The sequence below is a fragment of the Anabrus simplex genome, chromosome 3 (genome assembly GCF_040414725.1).
Source record: "Anabrus simplex isolate iqAnaSimp1 chromosome 3, ASM4041472v1, whole genome shotgun sequence".
Lineage (NCBI taxonomy): Eukaryota > Metazoa > Arthropoda > Insecta > Orthoptera > Tettigoniidae > Anabrus > Anabrus simplex.
This window is the reverse complement of record NC_090267.1, coordinates 79,785,793-79,810,897: the sequence shown is the minus strand read 5'-3', so window position 1 is coordinate 79,810,897 and position 25,105 is coordinate 79,785,793. Positions and strand designations below refer to the sequence as shown.

General features: G+C 38.4%; 1 protein-coding gene across 2 annotated transcripts in view; it reads right to left on the bottom strand.

Annotated features, from left to right (window-relative positions):
• The window catches only part of ArfGAP3 (ADP-ribosylation factor GTPase activating protein 3), a 191,506-nt gene that overhangs the window by 86,123 nt on the left and 80,278 nt on the right, over positions 1-25,105 (bottom strand). For both annotated transcript variants that reach the window (XM_067142586.2, XM_067142587.2), the window contains 4 exons: positions 23,943-24,095; positions 23,730-23,860; positions 3,300-3,449; positions 2,627-2,909 (listed from right to left, as the gene is read on the bottom strand). In XM_067142586.2, coding sequence (XP_066998687.1) covers positions 2,627-2,909; positions 3,300-3,449; positions 23,730-23,860; positions 23,943-24,095 — 717 coding nt within the window. The remainder of the gene's footprint in view (positions 1-2,626; positions 2,910-3,299; positions 3,450-23,729; positions 23,861-23,942; positions 24,096-25,105) is intronic.

Genomic DNA, 25,105 nt, shown 5'->3' with positions numbered 1-25,105 from the left:
GCTCGACATCTGTGAATCGGTCATGCACTTAGATGCCACTACTTAGCAAATGCATAATATATTAACACAGGGTGCGGCAGAAATACCTGACGAATTTCAGACGTAAATAACTCAGCAACGCAACATGCCATTCACAACTTTGTTGCACAGTTTAAAAGAGCAGAGGTTGCCAGTTATTGCACATACAGTAGATTGGAGCGAACTAAAGGTCGTATTGGCCACAGCTTTCACACAGGTGTTCTTGTCATGGTGCGCGCAGTCTTGGCCTTTGCGAACAACTGCATCATCTCGTCCGGGCAAGTCAGCCAGCCAGCCAATCGCTAGCATGGTGTGGAGTGGTGAACACCGAGGTTTCGTGATTAAGACTTATTTCAAAAATACCGACTGTTACCATAACACGGAGTTTGTTTCGCTGACACTTTGGCTTAGGTCAATATGAGAAAGTTCCGAGCAGGAACACCATTCTGTTATGAGTGAACAGTTTGAGAAGCTGCTTTACGTCTAGTATAGCTTCAAACGTTCCCCCTCCAGGGTCACGGTAGAATTGGAGAAATTGAGACGAAGCTCCCTTCTCAAAAAGTGACCGACAATCAGCTTCAAAGCTCTGCATTAGACTCAATTTAGGGCACATTTAGCAAGCTCAAAATAAATAACAGCCTAGCTGGAAGGAGTGAAAGAAGTGAACATTCAACAATAATTAGAACAGTGTCAAGAAGCCAATCATTTAAAAAAAAAAAAAATTTAAATGGAAGACAAACATATTTTTAGTGTAACAGTTGAAACTTTTAACTATTCCAATGAATAGATGTAGTTTTTAAGCAGGCTAACTATGTATTCATCCTGTCTCATTTCATCAACCCATTAACCCCCACATTGTTTTAACATCATTTTAATTTAATTTATATTCAAATAGTCTTTAAGAGGAACAATGTACCTGAAACTAATGTATTCAGAAACTTAGCGATTCACCTAAGCTTAACAACAGCTGAAGATGTTCTCAAGTGAGAACGAAACATGTACTGTTTATAATTAATAATTTGCTAAAAAGCAAATAAAAAGTATCAAAAAGGTGGAAGATTTTCAATTATTGTAAGTCTCTGTAGTAATTTAATATCATGCATGGAGACTTTAAGGTCTCCTGAAGTTGATCATAGAAAGGATCTTCAGTGATTTCTTGGGCCGCCTCTGTTCGTGTGTAGACCTGAACAATGGAAATATTTGTGTGACGTGATTGGAAGTGGGAGGTGATAATACGATCATCACAGGTTTCCATCCAACCAGAGCAATTGGCGCTTCCTTTTTCAGGATTAATCCAATACCACGGAGATCCCGATTCTTGTGCCCAGTGTATGATGACTTCCCCATCACTAGCCAGTTGATCTTGGTTAGTCCATCTCATTTTGCTTATGCCCAGAATATCCAGGTGGTAGTTGTCGAATTCACACAGGACTTGCACTAGATTGCCAACATGAGCCAGTGTTCGAATGTTTCATGTATAATTACTAAATATTATTTGCAAACTAGAAAGTGCACTGCACAGTAGCTGCTTAGATTAGTACAGCTGGTGAAATATGTGATGCATTGAAAAGGATTAAATTGTTCAACAATGGGTAGAGTTGATGATGCACAATGATATTTCATATTTAGAAGAACTGTTCAGTGGAAATTCCGCATGGCACGTACAATTATCTGAAGAGATGCTGACTGTAAATAAAAACTCAAAAGTGAGAATCATGACCCTTTAGAACTTGCCAGTGACCTAATTTTGCTCGGGAAATACCTGTGCTGTGAAATACTGTTGTACAGTCAAATGGCATACACTGTAGAGAAAAGACTAAGATTATCGGTATCGAAATCCTACACTACGATGCAAAAGAAAATCATGAATACATGTATTTGGATTCTCGTTAAACTTGTGACTGATGACAATGACTACTAGAAAATTTCAAAACAATACAAATAAATATCTTACACCTGTTAAAGAAGATATCATGGAAGTAGTGCAATGGTTTCTGACAGCAGTGGCATAAAATCTCACTACATTGCAATATAAATCCAAGAATTCCAAGTCATTTGCACCAGGTAGAAACAAATTCCTTACAACTTCAGGCTGAAGTGTGTAGCTAAAAAGATTCAATAGGAGAAAATCCCATTCTTGGACTAGCAGAGACAGCATTATGCTTGAAGCTATCTTGAGCATGTTTAACAAGTTTTTAGTATTGCTTATTTGACTACAACTAGCCCATGAAACAGGATGAAAACTGAAACACTCCCCATCTATTTTATGTGTAAGCTTCAACGCATAGAAAATGCAAGCATTGTCTGCAACATTTCATAGTGCCTTAAGTAATTTAATACTAAAAGTCATCAAGTTACAGGCTATTTCCTTCAATGACACAGTGAGGCATCAGCAAAGAGAGAATATACCTCATGTTCTGTGATAGGGGAAGAAAGTATGAAAATATAAGCAGCCATAACATAGCATATTGAGAATAACATTCCTCCTAAAATGACAAAACATTACTTAACTATTTCAATATTTTCTAGCTTAATATTTTAAAAGAGCATTTCAGTTGTGACCTAACTTAAGAACTTATCATTCAAGCAATGAATAAAATGCCATTACATTATTGTCATTAGAATCTCCAAAAAATTGATCTGAAGAAATAGCCTTGGCTGTGCCGAATTTCTTCTGCGCCTCATTTCCAACAGCGGAGGAAGGAATGGGATCTCGTCGCTGCACGGGTCGATCATCAGAACTGTAACTTGTTGATCCGGATGGCTGACGACTTTCAGGTTCCAGAGAAGACCAAGTCTTGTTTGAATTAGAACCGTAACGATCCCGGTTTGAACTGCTATCCAAGAACATGGATTCTAAGCTCTTATTTTCACTAGAACTACTCTTGTACCTGTAACACAATCAAATAATAATAATAATAATAATAATAATAATAATAATAATAATAATAATGAACATTGAAAACTTTCTTCCTGACTGAGTAGAAACAAGATGGATTTTAGGAATAAATGTGATTGTGCTCAGATTTTTTCCACAATATTATGTTTCTTTTAAGTTTCAAAACCTTTATTTTATGCTCTACAATTAAAACAACCTAAATAAAACTACATTACATTAAAAAATTACTTAAACCAAACAAAATGTTAATAAATATATGAACATACTGAAATATAATAAATGCCAAACTCAAGACCATCAGCAATGTTGGTGGAACTTCTGTAGTCAAATTATTTTCCTTTGAAAGGAGAGAAAATAATAGCTAACACAATAAGATACTCACATGCCAAAGCCTGGAGAAGAGAAGTGGTAGTCATCAAAGAAGCCATCATTATCCCGGTCGAACATGGATGACTTCCCTGAGTTACTCAACTTGCTTGGACTCTCTTGTTCTATTGTCTTCATGTCACTGAGGGCGGAATGACTAACACCTCTGTAAAGTGCAACATAACAGTGCTCAAACTTTACTTCCACAACAACACTTTTATAAAATATTAAACAAAACAACAAGACCAAGAAAAATTAATATAATATAAAGTACAAATCAATCAATCAATCAATCAATCAATCAATCAATCAATACTGATCTGCACTTAGGGCAGTTGCCCAGGTGGCAGATTCCCTATCTGTTGCTTTCCTAGCCTTTTCCGAAATGATTTCAAAGAAATTGGAAATTTATTGAACATCTCCCTTGGTAAGTTATTCCAATCCCTAACTCCCCTTCCTATAAATGAATATTTGCCCCAGTTTGTCCTCTTGAATTCCAACTTTATCTTCATATTGTGATCTTTCCTACTTTTATAAACGCCATTCAAACCTATTCGTCTACTAATGTCATTCCATGCCATCTCTCCGCTGACAGCTCGGAACATACTACTTAGTCGAGCAGCTCTTCTTCTTTCAATTCTTCCCAACCCAAACATTGCAACATTTTTGTAACGCTACTCTTTTGTCGGAAATCACCCAGAACAAATCGAGCTGCTTTTCTTTGGATTTTTTCCAGTTCTTGAATCAGGTAATCCTGGTGAGGGTCCCATACACTGGAACCATACTCTAGTTGGGGTCTTACCAGAGACTTATATGCACTCTCCTTTACATCCTTACTACAACCCCTAAACACCCTCATAACCATGTGCAGAGATCTGTAGGCCTACCCTTTATTTACAATCCCATTTATGTGATTACCCCAGTGAAGATCTTTCCTTATATTAACACCTAGATACTTACAATGATCCCCAAAAGGAACTTTCACCCCATCAACGCAGTAATTAAAACTGAGAGGACTTTTCCTATTTGTGAAACTCACAACCTGACTTTTAGCCCCGTTTATCAAGATACCATTGCCTGCTGTCCATCTCACAACATTTTCAAGGTCACGTTGCAGTTGCTCACAATCTTGTAACTTATTTATCACTCTATAGAGAATAACATCATCCGCAAAAAGCCTTACCTCCGATTCCACTCCTTTACTCATATCATTTATACATATAAGAAAACATAAAGGTCCGATAACACTGCCCTGAGGAACTCCTCTCTCAACTATTACAGGGTAAGACAAAGCTTCACCTACTCTAACTCTCCGAGATCTATTTTCTAGAAATATAGCAACCCATTCAGTCACTCTTTTGTCTAATCCAATTGCACTCATTTTTGCCAGTAGTCTCCCATGATCCACCCTATCAAATGCTTTAGACATGTCAATCGCGATACAGTCCATCTGACCTCCAGAATCCAAGATATCTGCTATATCTTGCTGGAATCCTACAAGTTGAGCTTCAGTGGAATAACCTTTCCTAAAACCGAATTGCGAGGAGGTATCAAAGTCTTATCACCCGGAAGTTATGCTATATTGATGAAATTTTGTAAGCATCATCACTGGTCCCTAAGTACATGGTATTGAGAAAATCAGGTCAGTGTGATGTTTTATTTTTTTACAGATTGTGCCAGAAGTGACAAGTGTAAGATGGAGAAGATTGAGGCTTACAACACGAAAATGTTCCTGTACTTAGAAGGTAATAGTTCCTGGAAAATTCATGAGGAGATGCTGGCAGTTTATGGAAATGATTGCCCATCTTATGACACTATTGTGAGGCAGAAAAGGAATTTCCAAAGTGGTCACATGTCCCTCACAGATGACCCACGATATGGAAGACAGTCAGTAATAGACAATGCAGCCACAGTAAAGAAAGTGGAGTGTTTTATCCTGGAAGACACACGAACAACCATCCAAAGGATCATGAAATACACTGATCTCAGTTATGGTGGTGTGCAAAGAAACTATTCATGATGAACTACACATGTCTAAGGTGTCTGAATGCTGGATTCCATGTTTACTGCCCCTTTCCAGAAACAAACACAGAGTGACCTTTCAAGACAGATGTTGACACTGTTAGAACAGGATGAAGAGGATTTTTTGGTTATCTGGTAACCATGGATGGACGTTGGACCTAGCAGCATGATCCAGAGACCAAAGCTATGAACATACAGTGGAAGTATGCTGACTCTCCTTCCCCACAAAAAAGGCAAAGATGAAAAAGTCAGCTGGGAAGGTCGTGCTGTCAGATTGTTGGGACTATCGTGGAGACATCCTCACACATTACCTTGCAAATAGACAAATCATCACTGGCACACACAACAGCAATCTTCTGCATAAGCTGAAAGATGCTCTGAAAAAACATGCCGTAGTATGCTCTCCACAGGCATTTGTCTTCTAGCTGACAATGAACCAGCTCCCTAACTCAAATTGCAGTTGAGAAAACAAGGGCATATTGTTTGAGATCTGCAGCATCTGCCTTATTCTCCCAATCTCACACCAAGTGACTTTTTCTTTTTTTTTTTTTTGCTAGGGGCTTTACGTCGCATTTTTCTTGTTCCCAGAAAAGCAAAATCCATTATGAGGTCGCCGATTTGATGATGTGTCATTCTTGAGGTGTAAGAGTGGTTAGGTAAAATCTGCAGACTTCTATAACAATGGTGTTCGGAGAGTCATGAAATGCTGGAAAACGTGTAAATGTGAATGGTGGCTATGTAGAAAACAAAATTTCTATCAATTTTTAAAAAAAAGTTGAAATCTTTGCAATACCCCTACGTACAGGAAAGAATTATCCCAAGATACTTTATAATAATGTTATTTGTTTCATATTTCATTAACTGATGTGGACTTTTAAGATACGCTGGGGAGTTAGCATTTTGTTTTACAGGAATTCTTTAACCCGGCAGTGTGGAGTGCATTACCATGCACAGTATGCCCCACATGTTGGAAGGTGAGGAGCGTTGTGCTTATACTCCAACTTCCAGCCTCTGTATATTATGCTACCATCTGTTCAGGGATTGTGAACAAAGTCAAACTTGCTTTTACACAGGAATAGGGTATGTTTCCTCTTCCTTTTCATGGATACATGCACTGTATCGATTGTTTCTTTTCCTATGAACAACTTGAAATTCATGAATTTTTAGTGCTGTTACAATGCAGTTCTCTAATGACAGTATTTCTTTGTTTTCAAAGAACAGTTATGATGGCTTGGATGATGGTGATCTTAATTCTGATGATAGTTCATTGATAAATTATGTTGCTGTGGTAGAAATGAATGCCAACTTGCAAGTGATAACGAGTTGAGCGATGCTGAGCCACGTACTTGCGTGTCAGACACCTATGCATACCAGCAGGAAGGTACGTTTACGCAAGTGGTTCAGAGGGAGGTATTTTATGATTTAGAGTAGTCGTAGTAGTAGTAGTGGCATATTACCAACATTTTTTATGCATGTGTGCCAAAACCACAGAGTTAGAGCAATTCCAATAATACACATTCTATGCTAACTTATGGCAAGTAGTGGCCTCCTAGCCCACTGTGAATGCCTCAGTGCTGAAGGGTTAATTCCACAACTGAGGTGGACTGTATGAAGAGAATGTCTTATTTGCTAACAAACCTGACATTTCTATATATGTATACACAATTGTCTTTCTGTCTGTATTTTTTTTTAAATACTAACCTGATACTTGGTTTATATACTGCACCCATAAGACGAATAGCCGGATGTATAAATTAATTAAATTATCAATTTCTACATGTGAACTCTGCAGATGGTAAAATCAGTGCAGATATTTCTCAAGTTTGCAACAAAGAGACCTCACAGAGAGAAGATATATCCCCTCAACTTGCTTATAAGTACGTCCCAGGAAGACCCAGGCTAATAGCCTTCACCAATAAAGTTTACGAGCCGACAATGTGAGACTCTCAGCCGAACTTTCCCATGAGAAAGGGGACGTTGGAATTTGCCACACCTTAATGAGAGACGGAGACAGCCCATGAGACAGAGTTATACCTGATACCCCTCTATGAAAGTGGTTAGGTCCTTCTTCAAGTAGGTCAGTACAGCTATAGGCAGTTTTTGGCCAATCAGAAAATTGCAAAATTTAACCGCCGTGCTGTAGCGGGAATATTATTTAGTTGTTTGTGATCGGGAGAAGATAATTAAAGGAAAAATTCTGTGGTCTAGTCTTAGACTAAATTTTAAGGAATTGTTTGTGCGGTTATTATTATTATTATTATTATTATTATAAATATCCTAAAACAGACTGAAACCACTAAAGGAAGAAAGTACGAGATGCTAGCCAACGAACTCTCACTTATGTACAATGGGGCCAAGGTGACGATGGTCCCTGTGGTAATAACGTGGGACGGGCTAGTTAAAAACTTGTTCAAGAAGCACATGGACAAAGTGGAAGTGAGCAAACAGCTCCAGGCCTACCTACAGACCATTGTACTAAAAAAGAACATGTGAGAGTGTGCTAATCGACTTCAGACGAGGCAACTTGGATAAAGAGTTGTGGACGGAAGACTTGCAAACAATGATGGACCAGATGGAGGCAGTCCTGGTACCGTAAATGGTGTGCAAGAAGTGTGTATACAAATGCGTAGAATCATTGGATGTAACATGGACTTAAAAACTAATTGAATAAATTTATTATTATTATTATTATTATTATTATTATTATTATTATTATAATAATATTTGCCTTCATTTGTAGTGGTGAAGTTAGGACTCATGATCCTCTCTTACACTTAACACTTCATCAACATTGTACATCTGAGAGCAATATTCATAATCTTATCTTAAAACTACCAATACAAACTATGAAACAGAATAACAAACTCTATAAATATTCTTAGTCATGTCTTAAAACTATCGTTACAAATTAAAAGTTGAATGACACAAAATACCATAAGCACAGTAAACGTACATTCATACACACATTCACTCTACCAGATTCAGCGGGGATTGAGAGAATGCAGCCCACGATCAGCACAAGGTAAAGAGCATGTTGTATTTATACCTATTGTAATTAAAATGATGTGAATAATGCGTAGTCCGATTAGGTTTAGATTCTATAGTTTTTTTAATATGTAAATTTGCGTATCTGATATTGATTAGAATCATGTTGAAATCAGTTTTATAATCATTAACCTATGATCAAGGTTGGAACAATGAGATTCAACGATTGGAATGTGAATGTTCCAAGCTCGACTAACCAACCGTATAACAACAGGTTGTGCGTGCGGTAATGTAAAATTTTCATTGCGTGTTTATAAATTTTGGATGTCTAACGCATCTTTTCGGTATGTAATAATAACTGCCTTATGTTTGATGGAGTACTATAATAATAATAATAATAATAATAATAATCATAATAATGAAATAAAATCAATTTTGAGTCGTTAGATGATATAAGTCTTCATGATTGTGATTAATCAGATAATTACTTGACCTCAGGATTAATTAACTCTTTCGCTCTGCTATTTTTAAACAGAAGACTTATAGAAAAATGTATTTTTTTTTGTATTTTCCAAATGAACTGAAATTTAATTTTTGTTAAAGGTTAGTGACATTCAACACCATTGCACAATTTTTAACTCAACTTTGGCAAATTAGCAGTGACATTTGACCTAGAAACACACATTACTGTGATACATCTCCGAACATGGAACCGGACACATTGCAGGCTGCCCTGGGTAATTCTTACAAAAAATACTGTCTATTTACTCTTGCACAGTCCCTTCCTTTCTCTGAACATTTTGCTGGTAATATGGAACAAACACTTGTGACTCTTGTCCTGCTGCTCCCCAAGAAAGTGCGTCTCCGTCAGGAACTCAAGGGAGACTTCATTAGTTAGTCGGAACATAAAAAAAAAAAAAAAAAAAAAAATAATGAACTCTTCTCAGAAGAACTCGTAAGGTTTCACTTTACTTTTTCCTGCCTGCTGGCTCTACAGAAATGTTTGTGCGTGTGTTTTGTATTCAGGAATCATTCAAGACGAATATTTTCGCACTACAAGATGTGTGGTTAAGGTTATTTTAATATGTATAACTTTCCCTGTTTTTATCTCCTTGTAAGATGTGTATTGTTTAATTTCCTGTTGTGTATGTTTATCAGGAACTCAAGGGAGACTTCATTAGTTAGTCGGAACATAGAAAGAATGATGAACTCTTCTCAGAAGAACTCTTAAGGTTTCACCTTACTTTTTCCTGCCTGCTGGCTCTTTAGAAGTGTGTGCGCGTGCGTTTTGTATTCAGGAATCATTCAAGGCAAATATTTTCACACTGCAAGTTGTGTGGTTAAGCTTATTTTTAATATGTATAACTTTTGCTTTCTCAACGATGCATGTGTTTCTACATTCGTCCCTGTTTTTATCTCCTCGTAAGATGTGTATTATTTAATGTAACACCTTGTGTAAAAAATTGGGTTAAATGAAGGAGTTATATCATGTTCAAGTTCATGCTTTCATGTCTCTGCACAATATTTAAAATGAAATTTACCGTTGGTCTTTATAGCTATTGTTGAGAGTGAAGGAGAATTTCCTGTTGTGTATGTTTATCAGGAACTCAAGGGAGACTTCACTAGTTAGTCGGAACATCGAAAAAATGATGAACTCTTCTCAGAAGAACTCTTAAGGTTTCACTTTACTTTGTCCTGCCTGCTGGCTCTTCAGAAATGTGTGCGCGTGTGTTTTATATTCAGGAATCATTCAAGAAGATTATTTTCGCACTGCAAGATGTGTGGTTAAGGTTATTTTTAATATGTATAACTTTTGTTTTCTCAACGATTCATTTGTTTCTATATTCGTCCCTGTTTTTATCTCCTTGTAAGATGTGTATTGTTTAATGTAACGCCTTGTGTAATATAAATGCCTACATGCTGGCCTATTTCCCACATTTTGGCTGATGATGACGCCAAACAGCATCGAAACTAGTTCCAAGTGCAAATACATGTTATAAATAAACTATAACATTTTTTGTATTGAAAAGGTGGACCCTTTAAGTTTTCCTGTCTTCCATTCTCAGTTCAATACGGACAAAAATGAAATTCTTAGGTTAAAAAAAAAAAAGGGGGGCGCACTTGAGGTATGTAATCCGAAGGTCTTCCTCGTTTCGCTGGCGGACTGCACTGATACTCTCGTAGAAGTCCGATTATGACAGAACTTCTGAAGTCAGGAGCACTACTTGCCCTTTTTTTGAAGCTTATTGTACAATATTCTTCCATTCATTAGTGAAGTTTCATTGCCATCATTAATATCCTGCTAGTCCGAAACAAAATGAAGATCTTCCTCGTTGGCACTTTCTTCCGAACAATCATTATGCACATCATCACTTGTTCAATTGTCCAAATTTACTGAACAGACTGAATCAGAATCGGCCACTAAAAGATTGAAGATTTCGTCACTGTCATTACTAATGTTTTTCCGCTCGCTCATAGCTGCTGAGTGAAGCCTGCTATCGGCCAGACAGCTGACAGGAATGTTGGTGGGCGGGCGGGTGAAAAATAACAATTAAACATAGGTCCAGTATTCGCGGCAACGTTTTCAAACAATGCTTAGTACATAGTCAATACATGACTATACATGTTTGTATTATTTATGCGCCTTTATTAAAGAAGCGCGTGGAAACTATAGCAGGAAAGTACCAAGTCGACAAAAGTCGATTTCCGCAGCAAATGCTATAGGGAAGTAAGTCGACAAAAGTAGACTTCCGCAGCAAAACAGTTAAAGTCCAGAATTATTGCCGGCACACAGGAGGCAATAATAATAACAACAACAACAACAACAACAATTGTTAAGTCGTTTAAAATCAGCTGAGGTAGTATAATTCATCAAGTAATAATTTATCTAGTGTTGGAATGAATAATAAGAATATTAAGGTATAACGGTAATAATAATCATACGATAATTCTGTGGATTTTGTTTTGAAGATGAACAATTAGAATTTGCGATTTTTGGTGCATAGTGAAATTGGATTGCAAGGTCATTGGCAGGCAATCAAGTTTCAAAGAGTGGATGATATTACAGGGTTAAGTAAGGAAGCATTGCTGATCGGCTCCGGTTCGACATGTTGAAATGTACTGCGATTTATGAAATATAAATGAAATATGGAGATATGTCTACAAGTATGAAGTAACATCCCTGAATGTAACAATTATGAGATAAAAGAATAGTCTTGAAGACCATGTCGCGTATATCAAATGAATGTCTTATTATGCTTATGAGAACAACAAAATGAATTTGTGAGGTTATTTAGCTCATGTGTAATAGAGCAATGCTGCGTTGCTATTATGAGAGAATAATGGGAAATGATGATGATGATGATGATGATGATATTAGCTCAAGAAATGTGAGCTCAAATCTACGGTGAAACATATATGATAATAGGTAAGGGTTATTCTGCCGGAAGGCAGGTCCGAACCTCCGCAGAGGTGTTCCTGAGCCGGAGTTTACGTGGGGTAGGGTGGCCAGTTCCTTTCCGCTCCTCCATTCCCTTACCCCCCACCAAAAGCGCGTGGCAACCAATCCAACTCCTGACCACGCCCAATGTTGCTCAACTTCGGAGATCTCACGGGATCCGGTGTTTCAACACGGCTACGGCCGTTGGCTATATGATAAGAATGGAAGGAAAATGTTGTATATGCAAATGATAGCGGGGATGATGAGATACTCAGAGATATGCCAATAAAAGGGGCTGAGTTGAAACATGAAGCTTGAGCGGAGCGGGCAATGGGATTCGGACTTATGTTGTGATTATTGTGGAATTATTTTATTTTCTAGTTTAAAATTTTAGGTTATCAGTTATAGATAAATGTATTATTTCATTTGAATGCCACCAATAGCACCACAACGTCTCTAAAAGCTTGTAATAATAGTATACAACTGTATGAATTTAATTACCATGTACTTAAATTTTCTTTGTAAGGTGAGGATTTTGTTTATTAAATAACTGGGACTCATTTTTGGATTACCCGTGATTTAATCCCAGTTTGCATTGAAGGTATGCAGATATCATATTATTTCATTGAATTCATTGTAGGCGTAGCTTAGATTTATTTGTATGTTTGACTTTTTCTTTTTTATGTGCACTATGTGAACAGTGTCGTGTATATTTGTAAATATAAATTTCAAATGGTAGGATTAGTAGGACCGCCTGTTATTCACGGTCAATAAATTACAGCAAGTTCTTTGCGCTTCGAAAAAGGCACCGCAAATAAAGTAATCACCACTACACATTTATGTAAATTAACGTTGAATCCTGCAAATGAACTGACCTTTGATTGTCTGTAATGTAAATTAATGCTGCAAGTTGATCTAACAAGGTGGAATCTGCCACCAGTAACAATGCGATGTGTCACATTTGATTTGTCCAGGTTGTAATTCTTTCTCCAGTGGCCATCACAGTAATTAAATTTAGGTTGTATCATGGTTGAATAAATTTCTATCATTTATTTTAATTTAAACGTAAACACAACCTTTTGGGGTTTCTTTCAGCCTCTTGGAGGTAATTATGCGTCAAAGATGATACGATTATAAGAAAATTAATATCTAACATGAAGTGTTCATGGTTCTCTTTAAAACTTACTGTATTTTGAACATTTTTAAGTAGCTTATAAAGGCCATTGATTCAAGAGTATGTAAATAAGTAATAATAAATAATAATGCTACTTGCTTTACGTCCCACTAACTACTTTTACGGTCTTCGGAGACGCCGAGGTGCCGGACTTTTGTCCTGCAGGAGTTCTTTTATGTGCCAGTAAATCTACCGACACGAGGCTGACATATTTGAGCACCTTCAAATATCACCGGACTGAGCCAGGATCGAACCTGCCAAGTTGGGGTCAGAAGGCCAGCGCCTCAACCGTCTGAGCCACTCAGCCCGGCATGTAGATAAGTAAATATGCGAGTTGTCTCAGATTCTAATTAGTTTAATTAGTTAATCATTTAATTTTGACTGATTTGCAAGCATCGATATTTACAAATTTGAGACTTAGTTTACGAGTGTTGAGTCTAGCTTTGATTGTTACAGGTTTTTGCATTAGCGTCTATCGACGAGTATACACACAGTGTTTATTGTTTAATTTGGAACTAATCCATCGGATCAGTTGCCTATTTTAAGCACAACTTCTGAGTTTTTTTTTTTAGCTAATCACCTTTAAATCTGATCTTTTATTATTTATTTTCACTTAATCCTGCTATTGCAATTTTTGTTAATAAATTCTATTCATTTAATTTGAATCAGTCTTGGGTAACATTTGTAGATAGTTTGACCCGTAGTTATTTCATTCCTCATCCTATTATTTTTGGCCCTTCAACCACGAGGAAATCCAGCGGACGCACCACACCCGAGGTAAGAGCCTACGTGAGCGGTGAGTATTTTTATTTTTCAGCAGCTGCCGAGGCAACAGTCTTCAAGAGGAGCACTGCCACACATGCCTTGAAAAGGGCACAGTACATTAACCTGATACCTGGTTTGTATACTAGACAGGACAAATAATGGATGAGTGGATTTCCATGAAACTTAATTTTAGTTTAGGATAAGAGCGAGAAGGTTCTTAGCTATGTACTGTTCAAAAAAAAAACTTCAGCTGGCTAGGGGCTTTAGAGAGCCAAAAAGCTAATACTCAATGTCTCCCTCTTATGGTTGGTTTTACAGGAAAATTGCTAATGATAAAATCTACTTAGAATCTTATTTACATATTTTATTGTTCTATACCATTTTCTGATACAGTAAAAAGTAAGGGAAATACCAGTAGCAGTCGTGTGAAATTTGAAGTCCAAGACCTGCTAATTCACATGGAGAGTTGAAATGGAAATCATCCCAGCAATATTACAAAGGCTTTGTACATCTGTATTATTTAAATATTAATCTGATACTTGGATTTTATACGAGAATTTCGCAAATCCATGCGAAAGGGAAGGAGGGTAGTGAGAAATGTCCAAACACAAAGAAAACAAAATATGCTAATATTTTTTATGTGTAAACTTTTAAGATCTGTGCTGATATATGTGGAATAGATGAATGTTGTGTCTAATTGAATTTTATGTTCCTTTTACATGGTGTAGAAATGAATATTTTTTAAAAATATTAATATTTGTTGCAGGTAGCAGGTAGGGACCCTCTTCGGAGGCAGCCCTACCCAGGGAGTGGCGCCCCTGCCTATGTGAGTCCCAGAGCACACTGACCCGGTGTGTAACATCTGGTATGGGTCCCACCTCAGGGTTACGAGTGAAGACCTCAACGGCATCTACGGCGGAGAAGGTGGACTTCGGTACGGCGGGGATGGCAGAAGGGGCATACCCGTAGCGTCTGTACTCCAGAGGAGCGGCTACGAAAGGCGTCTGTCTCCATGTTAGGGGCGGCCTAATTTTGAACCTGGCAGTAGGTATAAAATGCCTTTGGGTGTGGCGAGCCCATCGTAACAATAGCCTATATGGACAAAGCAAATATGGTGCCTCGGAAAAGGTTAGGGCGTCCCCTGCTAAAAGCGACGCGCAGCTCTTCAGGTGCTGGGGGAACTGTGAAAAATGGGCAACCAGCACCAAACTACATCAAAATTGCAACAGTTAATGTACTGACACTGACGGGAAAGACAGAAGAACTGGTTGACTTCATGATAGAAAAAGATATAGCCATACTTGGACTGTGCGAGACCAAGAAGAGGGGTACAGGGGAGATCCCTCTGAGAGAAGGATACAGGCTGTATTACAGCGGAGGACCTGAAGCAAAAAATGGAGTGGCCATCATACTTAGAAGAGAAATCCAAGAATATCTGGAATATACAAAGTACGTCAGCAATAGGATGATGATGAGACTCCAGTTTGAAAATGGCGTGAAAGATCTATTTCAGTTGTATGCCCCACAAACTGGTTGCATAGATGAACATCTAGAGGACTTCTTAGAGGAAGTGGAGAGACAGATAGAAGATAAGGAAGTGCTATTGATGGGAGATCTAAATGCACAAGTTGGAATGGAAAGACAAGGAAAGGAAGATGTTGTAGGGCCCTTTGGATATGGAAATGTAAATCCAGAAGGTGAGTTGTTGGTGGATTTTTGCATGAGGAATCAAATGATTGTTGGAATCACCTGGTTTAGGAAGAAGAACAGTCAGAAGATTACAAGGTATGGCTGGGGAGACAGACGGACAAAGACCATGATTGATTATATAATCATAGAGAAAGAACACCGGAAGAACCTTGTAGATGTAACAGCCATGCCTGAAGAAGCCTTTGGTGGAGATCATAGAGTTGTGATAGGAAAATTGAAAGTTGGAAAGATTGAAAAACCCCAATTAAGAAGAGACAAAAGAATTAAAGTATGGAAGTTGAAGGAGAAAAGCATACAAGAAGAATTTCAAAGGGAAATAATACCCTTGGTACCCAGGACAGAGGTGGGGAATGTTGAAGAGGAATGGAAAAGATTTAAGGAAGCACTGGTTGGATGTGCAGAAAAGGTGTGTGGTAGAACATCAGGAAATGTGAAAGACAAAGAAACACACTGGTGGAATGATAGGGTAAAGATTAAAGTGAAGGAAAAGAAAATGGCATGGAAAGCATGGAAAACATCTAAGACTGAAGAAAGTAGAAGAAAATATGTGGAGGCAAAGAATTTGGCCAAGAAAGTAGTGGAGGAAGAAAAGAGGAAAAGCTGGGCCTTATTCACACAGACATTGAGAGATGATACACAGGGCAGCAAGAAATTACTGTATGGTATCTTAAGAAACAAAAAGAGAGATCAAGTAAACACCAGATTTGTGAAGGATGAAGGTGGCATAATTTTAACAAAGCCAGAAGAAATAAGAAATAGATGGAGAGAATATTTTCAGAAGCTGCTGAACATAAGAACGGATGACAGTCATTCAATGGACGACCAGGAAAGGCAATTAGTTGACGAAGAAATGGATAAAGAAATTACAATGAATGAAATTGAAATGGCAGTAAGAAAGATGAAGAATGGAAAAACTGCTGGAATAGATGAAATTTCAGTGGAGATGATAAAGGCAGCTGGAGCTGTAGGCCTGCAGTGGACATATCGGGTTCTCAGGAATGTCTGGGAGAATAAGGAGGTCCCTGAGGATTGGCAAAAAGGAATAATCATCCCAATTTTCAAGAAAGGTGATAAGAAAGTTTTGAAGAACTACAGGGGAATTACTCTAATATCCCATGTTGCTAAGATAACGGAAAGGATACTGGAAAGTAGAATAAGGTTGAGGGTTGAGAAGCAGATACAGGAAAATCAGTTTGGTTTCAGAAGTGGAAGGTCAACAATAGAGCCCATTTTCATTATGAGACAACTAATGGAAAAGCATTGGGAGTACGGGAATGATATGGTGATAGCATTCATTGATATTGAAAAGGCATATGACAGTGTCCCTAGGACGAAAGTTTGGGACAGTCTGGTGCAAAAAGGAATTGGACAGGGATTAATAAAAATGATCATGGCATTGTATAAGGAATGTTGTAGTTGCGTGCAAACACAAGTTGGCAGGACAAGTTGGTTCAAAATCACTAGCGGGCTGAGACAGGGAAGTGTTCTATCACCAATCCTGTTTACAATAGTAATGGATGACATGAGAACGGCAAAAGCAGCATATGGAGGAACAGAAATGAACATGATGTTATTTGCAGATGATATTTTCATTTGGGGAGAAGACGACAGGAAGGTTCAAGAACAGTTGAATGTGGTGAATGGGAAGATTGAAGAATGTGGATTGAAAATAAGTGTAGAAAAGAGTAAAACTCTTGTTATGACTAGAGGGGAGAAAGAAGGGAAAGGTCAGATTAGACTTGCAGACAAGCCCTTGGAAGTAGTGGAAAAGTTTAAATACCTGGGGAGTGAATTAATGGAGAATGCTCGACTGGATGCTGAGATTAGTAAAAGGATTCAAGCTGGAAGTTGTTTCTATCATAGTGTAAGAAATATGTTATGGGACAAAGATGTGCCAATGGAAGCAAAGGATACTATGTACAAGATGTATTACGTACCCATAACAACTTACGGAGCAGAAACTTGGACAATGACAAAGAAGGATGAGAGTCGAATACAGGCAGCCGAAATGAAATTCTTGAGGAGTATGATACAGAAGAGTAGAAGAGACAAAATAAGGAATGAGAAAATCCAGGAAGAAATTGGAGTGGAAAAAATGAATGATAGAATAGAGAAGAGCCGACTAAGATGGTTTGGGCACATAAAGCGAACGAGCGACGAAAGAATGACAAAAAAGATGATGGAAATGCAAATTCAAGGAAGGAGAGGCAGTGGACGACCATGATTGAGATGGAAGGATACCATCCAACGCAGCATTATAGAAAGAAACCTGGACTGGGACACAGTGTTGGAAGAGGAGTGGTGGAAAGACCGAAGAAAGTGGAGAGGAACCATATTTGACCCTACCCGGCTACAGCTGGATAAAGGGAAATGATGATGATGATTAATATTTGTTTATAGGAAGAGGAGCGATAATAATATCCAAGTATCCTCAAATGCTGAAAGCACTCCAGTATGAAGCAGCCACAGCAGCTTTATCACCGACTGTAATACAGTCTTCAAGCTGGGTTTCCACAGGGCAGTTTGGGATGCACCAGTCACAATCAGTATGCTATGTATAACCCCATTTTCTGAGTGTGGCCTTGGTTCCTGGCACTGGCATTCTAGTTCTTATCCTGGGGTCTTACAGACAGGCCAAGATGGTAGAGTATGTGCTGGAGTTCCTTTTATTTGCTGATTCCAGTTGGACAGTGTGGACTGTTGCTGTCGGTATTGATTTTGAAGAACATTTGGTGTCCCTGGAGCTTCTCTGGTGTTAATGAAACTCTTCTGTGACCTGAGATGCTGTTATGCCATTTGAAGACCAGAGGAGGTAGTCTTGTTTGAATTTCTCAGTTTCAGCTGCTACTTTCCTTCAGAAGGTATGCCACAAGTGTGGTAAAGCTTTTCAATGTTTGTTGGTTTGAGGCAACTAGAAACTGCATGACACACATCGTTCAAAGCAGTAGGCCTATCCACTTTTGTGGAATGGACAGCGTGGAGTAATTAGGAATTGGGATAATTTTCCTAGGGAGATATTCGATAAATTTTTAACTTCTTTGATATTATTTAAGAAAAGACTAGGTAAATGACTGATACGGAATCTGCCACCAAGGTTAATGCCCTGAACGCAGATCAGTGGCGATTGATTGATCTGATGAAGTTCTTTCAAGAATGAAAAATGTCATACTGTTAATAATTAAATGTTTTCTATTTTAAGTTAAAACAAATCACTCAACATTCATAAACTCAAAAAAAAAAAAAAATATATATATATATATATATATATATATATAATGTATAAAGAAGCAGTAGAACAGAACATGCCTGTAAAAAGACTGATCACTGAATTAGTTTAGCAATAACACTTAGAATAAGACTACTAACTTCAGGTTGGCAGGAAGAAATGCGAAAACCATGTTTCAATTTTAGGGTTTTGAAGGGTAGTGTCAAAATGTATTACACAGTGCCCATATCCATATCTTTATTTTGGATTTGGAGACAGGTACTCTACCCAACATACGCACCAACAGAAATAAAATCTTGAAATAACGGGGATATTTTGAAGTCCCAATTCTGTCTAAAATGCTCAATAAATGGTTGGAGAAAATGTGATTGTGCACATACTCAGTGATTGTCCTGTCAATGAGAGGTACAAGAGCTAGTCCTTGATAACAGCAATACTAATAAAGATATTGCAGTATGTTTGTTGGGTGGGAATGAGTGTGTGTGTGAGAGAGAGAGAGAGAGAGAGAGAGAGAGAGAGAGAGTGCGCGCGCCTCTGTTTCCACTAGATCAGGCCCTTTTAATTAATGAACCACAAAGGAATACTGACAAGTTTTTCTGAACAATAGACTTCACGAGAGAAACCATCAGGCAGTCCTTCACATTCTGGAAAATTTCCTAAAGACATTATTTGTGGATGGCCACCCGCATGTTTGTCCGATACAGTCCCCTTGGTTTACAGTTTCTTCAGCAAGACCCAGAAGCCTAGACTTGCTCGGCAGAAGCTGGTCTGTGAATTTCTGCTGATATTGCTGTCGACATAACTTTACTGATACTGTTCTGAAATAAGTGGGAACAATAACCACTTGCTCCTAGGGACCTATAGTTTTACGATCACCAGTACATGATCTTCGATTTTGAAATATATTTATTGACTAAGAGAATTTCTCGTCTCTTAAGAGTTTCTTGGTCTTCTTCTTCTTCTTCTTCTTCTTCTTCTTCAGTCATCCTTGTGCAGGGAGCTCCTGGGTCAGGCAGTGGATCACTGACCTTCATTTTGTCCTCTTTGTCCTGGTCCACTCTGATGCTTCATATAGGCTATTACTACATGCATCAAATATAAACCGGAATTTAAAATTAGCGACTCCGATAGCGAACAGAAATGGGTGGGGCTTTGAGAGGACGTTGGTGGGGATGTTAGGAGTAGGGAGTCTTGATGCATCACACACCATAGAGCGACCGCTTGCTTCAGTACGCCATGAGTATGCCCGTTGCGCAGCGCATTGTTGAGTTTGCAGAGAAAGAAGGCACCAAATCTTTGGAAATTTTGAGAAGGCTCCATGCATAGTTTGGGGACACAACTCTTTCAAAGAACCAGGTGTATGAATGACACAAACAATTTTTGGCAGGACGGGAAGTGGATAACGAGCCCCACCAAAGACGACCGCAGACAAGCATCACTGCAGACAACATTTGTGCTGTACATGATCTTATTGAAGAAGATCAGTGCATAAACATTTCTGAAATTGCTTCACTCCTAGGAATAAGCTTTGGAAATGTTCAAGCCATCAATGATGAACCCGACCTTCAGAAATCGTCTGCCTAGTGGGTTCCTCGTCTCCTCACCTAGGAACAAACAAAATTCCACCAGGATGTTTGTCAGAGGCATCTGAATCGCTACAAGGAGAAAGGATATGATTTTTCCATCGCTTTGTGACTTCTGCTGAAATTTGGGTTCATCATTACACCTCGGAGTCAAAACAAGCAAAGCGTGGAGTGGTGGGAACGAGGTGCAGCTGACCCAGTCAAGTAGCGTTGGCTACTGAATGCACGATTCGAAGCAATGTATCGATTCATTCAAGTGTCCGAGTGAATCAATTCACAGGAACAGCAAGCTCACGGCACACAATTCAGCTTACTCCCAGCGGACAATACTGAGTTGCGCACTCACTGGACGTTGATGGGGAGCCGAGCTTCCGCTGCAGCGAGACAGTGAATCATGGCACATCGAAAGAATCGTGAACGAGCACGGCTCAATGAGACACAAGATACACACGGCTCCTTATCGGCTCACTGGACACTGGCGGAGAGCCGAGCTTCCACTGCAGCGAGACATACAGTGAGCCATAGTACACTGAAAGAATCGTATGCTATAATGGACTATCAAATTCAGCTCCTTTGAAAATAATACCCCATTAGCATTCACTGTCCTCTTCTTAAAGGGAGGTTTAAATAATAGATTGATTTATTTGCAGTGTTAAAAAGGCAGTCAAAACATAATTCTGAAGTAGCTAGTAAGTAGGTAGGCTAGTAGGTTATACTATTTATTAGTTTAATGAATCTTAGTATTATAACTTAGTTGACATTTGACAAACTCGACTCTAGCCTGCCCTATGACTATGAGTCGTGCTCATGACCACTCCAAAAGTACCTGTTTTATATTGGGAAGAACGGCTCAGTAGTCTCTCAGTTCATATGTCACATCGTAGCACAAGACTTCAATCATATGTGGACAGACGCAGTAACTTAACCAACAGTATGTTCAATCAGAAAACCAGCGGGCTACTGTACATCTCGGGTAACCTATACAAAATATGACGATTTAAAAAACCCTCAGCTGATAGAAAAATACATATTTTCAAAAATGACTGAGCGAGTTGTCATGCGGTTAGTATCGCGTACCTATGCGCTTGCATTCGGGGGATGGTGGGTTCGAATCCCACCATCGGCAGCCGTTAAGATGGTTTTCCGTAGTTTCCCCATTTTCACACCAGGAAATGCTGGGACTGTACCTTAATCCAGGCCGTGGCTGCTACCTCCCTAATCCTAACTTTTCCCACCCTGCATCGCCGGAAACCTTTGATGTATTAGAGTGACTAGCATTTTTTCTAAGAAAGGAGTTCATAGTATGAGGACCAGATGGCAGCTGAGAGCACTGAATGCTGTTGCACATACTACACAGATGCAGTAGGAGCGGTGACTAATGTGCCGTGAATCGGATCACTGTATCGTTTCAGTAAGGTGAATGGAATCAAATGAATCGATTCAGTAAAATGAATCGAATGTCCCATCACTACAGTCACAAGGCCAAAACACGCCTTTCTGCTGAAAAGGTGCTTGCAACTGTTTTTTGGGACTATGCGGGCATTTTGTTTGTGAATTTCTTGCATGAACGAAGGACAGTGAATGCAGCCTATTACTGCTGTCTTTTGGTTGAGACCAAAGATGCATATCACAACGAACATCGCCGACAACCGAGGAAAAATGCTCGATAGTAAGTAGCCGTAGTTATAAAGTTCTATAAGAACACAGTTAATTCTACATTGGATTGAACTTTGTTAAAAGGCGTAAAGGTTGAGGGCGTAAGAAATAAATTTAGAGCTTAAACAGTTTAATCCTTAGAATAATGACGAAGAAAAGTATTTTTGATCACTCCAAGTGAGGTTTAAAATAAAATTTAAAGTTGCATTTTTCCTCGCTCCTACAACATAATTTAAGAATGCAGCTGACTTAGCAACTTCAAAATTTATTTAAACTCCACTTGGAGTAATCAATAAAACTTCTCTTCGTCATTATTTAAAGATTAAGCTGCTTAAGCTCCAAGCTTATTTCTTATGCCCTCAACCAACACAGGGTACCTTTTAACAAGGTTCAATTCAACGCAGCAATAATTGTGTTCTTATAGAACTACTAACATGCAACTTGTTACCACATTTTTAGACAAGGACATTCACAAAAGTATTTAAATTAGGACTGTTTGTAAGGCTTTATCATAAGAATGTTTTAACTACTGTCATTCCTCTTGCTTATTTTTTGATGCATGTACCTACATCCTCCTCCTCACATTTATAATCTAAAAAATTACAATTAAGAGCAATCAGGCTCCTGATTTATTATCTTTTAGGTTTGAGATTAAGGCTGAAGATGCCCTTAAAAAAAATGGCAAAACATGTCCCTATAACTTACTTCATAAGTTTAATTCTTACTTAAAATTTACTCTTTATGAATTAAATTGGTGGAATTTACAATATTTCTTTGACTTGCTATCACATAGCAATGAAAATCTATGATTTTGTCACTGAAATCGTTTGACATTCCCTGACAGAGATATTCACCTTCACAGACAGAAGCCCTTTTGTGTCATGAATCTACGGATCCAACCCCTCATGCGAGATACTAAAGCCATCATTTCGCAACTCTGTAACGTAATGAAACAACTCTTCCAGCTCACGGAAGTTACCAGTTTTCGTTCCTCTGAATGTCTTACCTGTTCGGTTAGTGGTTTCTAGTGCAGCTTTCTGTTTACACTAGTAGCGAACATTAAACTCAGTCACACTGAATTCACGACCGGCAGCTCTTCTTCAACATATTTAATCACTTTGAGTTTAAACCCAGCCATATAACTCCCATGTTTCTCCATAACTTAAAGATCGACCTACATAAGAAAACTCAACTGAGAAACAACAATGGAACGTGAAGACAGAATACTGGTACTTGTCAAGAATACAACAGATGGAGATACCTAATACAGTGATCACTTGACTGCCTGGACAGGGAAACACTCCCAGTTCATGTGAACAGCTCTGCCGGATGGGTAGCAATAAGCATATTGACAAAGATGGAAGAGTGAGAGGGATGGCTGAGTGTGACTGACTGGCTAGGAATGAGGCCTTGGGTCCGGGGTTTGCGAGTTAGGTAGAATGGGCTTGACTGGCTAGGAATACGGCCTTGGGTAGGGGGGTTTGCGAGTTAGGTATTTTTGTTAGAACAGCTAGCCCCAACCGTTCTGCAGGTAGAAAGAAATGCAGCTTCTTCTTGTACTGTCACGTACAAAATACTGCAACAGCAATTGGTACAATCCCGCTATTTAATGTAGGCACGTCCATGGAATACCCAAACTTCATTTTGTCTATGTACCGTATATCTTCATGAAGTCAGAAATTAGTGTGAGTGATGTGTGGCGATTTTTTCCCCTGCAATTTCAAATGTCAAAAACGGGATGTAGGATATATGCAGTGGCGAGTTATATGTGAGCAAATACAGTAAGTCATTGTAGAATAAAAGACACACCTACTGTAATTATACATTACAGCACAAAATATAAAGAAATACGTAAGCAAACTTATAATGCAAAGAAGACAACTTACGATCTAGAGGCAAAACCCATTCCAAGTCTCTCAAGCTGCTGAGCCTTTTTTGGGTCGACCTGCTTGAGTTTATCTTCCTCCTTTTTCTGTTGTATACTCAGATCCTGGTAGGCTAAGCGCATCGATGCAATCTATACATAAAGTTTTATCGTTAGATATATATAGAACAGTACATTTTCTTCTGAAGATACAGTGAGGGGAAAGTTTCTATACCTGGTTTTGCTCTTCCTCAGCTGTCTTCTCAGCCATTAGCTTAGCTTCTTCAGCCTGTTGCACCTTAAGCTGGTCAGCCAATACTGCTTCACGCTCAATTTCGGCAAAATTAGCTTTCACTTTCTGAGCACCCAATCCTTTCTTAGCTCCTAACTGGAAATAAAACAAAACACTTCTTGAAATAATAATAATAATAATAATAATAATAATAATAATAATAATAATAATAATAATAGCAGCAACAAGAACAACCGCTTAGACTATCACAGTGACCAAACTCGCAAACTTTAGTTATCCCCCATACCACCACTTCTGGAATCTGGTTTATGCAACACAGAAGAAGTTGCATCCCTTCTTGCTTTAATTGTATGGTATTAAATACTAATAGGTTCAAAGAAGAACATAGTGTTAAAAAAGAAATGCATTCATCTTGTTTAACATTGTGATTTGTTTTTGTGTTTCATGCAAATCTCTTCTCTCTCGTGCCGTGGAAGACCTATTTGGGTTATGTACATGATGTTGGTAGCTCTCTACCAGCTGTTAAGGTTCCGGTGTATGCTACCTCCCAGCCTTCCTGATTTCTGGTGCCCTGTATCTTATCCTCTATTCTAACTTCCTAAATTGGTGAGGCTTGCATGCTATTAATTTTTTTACTAATTTGATATTGGGTGGTATGAATAAAACCTGAGCTCTTACTCAATCTATATACTCAAGAGTATGAGCACTTAGGAGTATATTCTCAGCGCAAGTAGTATGTACTCCATTTGGTAAGAATAAGAAGGTTCTCCTTCGATGTAGTAGGTACTCAGGTGCACCGACATGTGGATCACTTGAAATTGAGTAGGTACTCATGCTGCATAAGATTATCATACATAACCTCAACTACTGAGATTCGATTTCCGTACCGTCAACATGCACATCAAGTTGTATTTTACTCATAGCAACGGAAAATATTCCGCCAATATTTCGTGGGAATATTAACTTCTGTTCTTAAGGTCCGACGCTACAGTCCATTTAAAACAAATTATAAGCAATGTACCATTACTGTAGAAGGTGTGCGATAACGTGAAAGATAAATAATATGAAAATGAGAGTGTGATAAAAAAATGTAACTTTCAAGCATGTAGCCTACAGTATGTTAGCAATTTCGTAATATTTCCTCA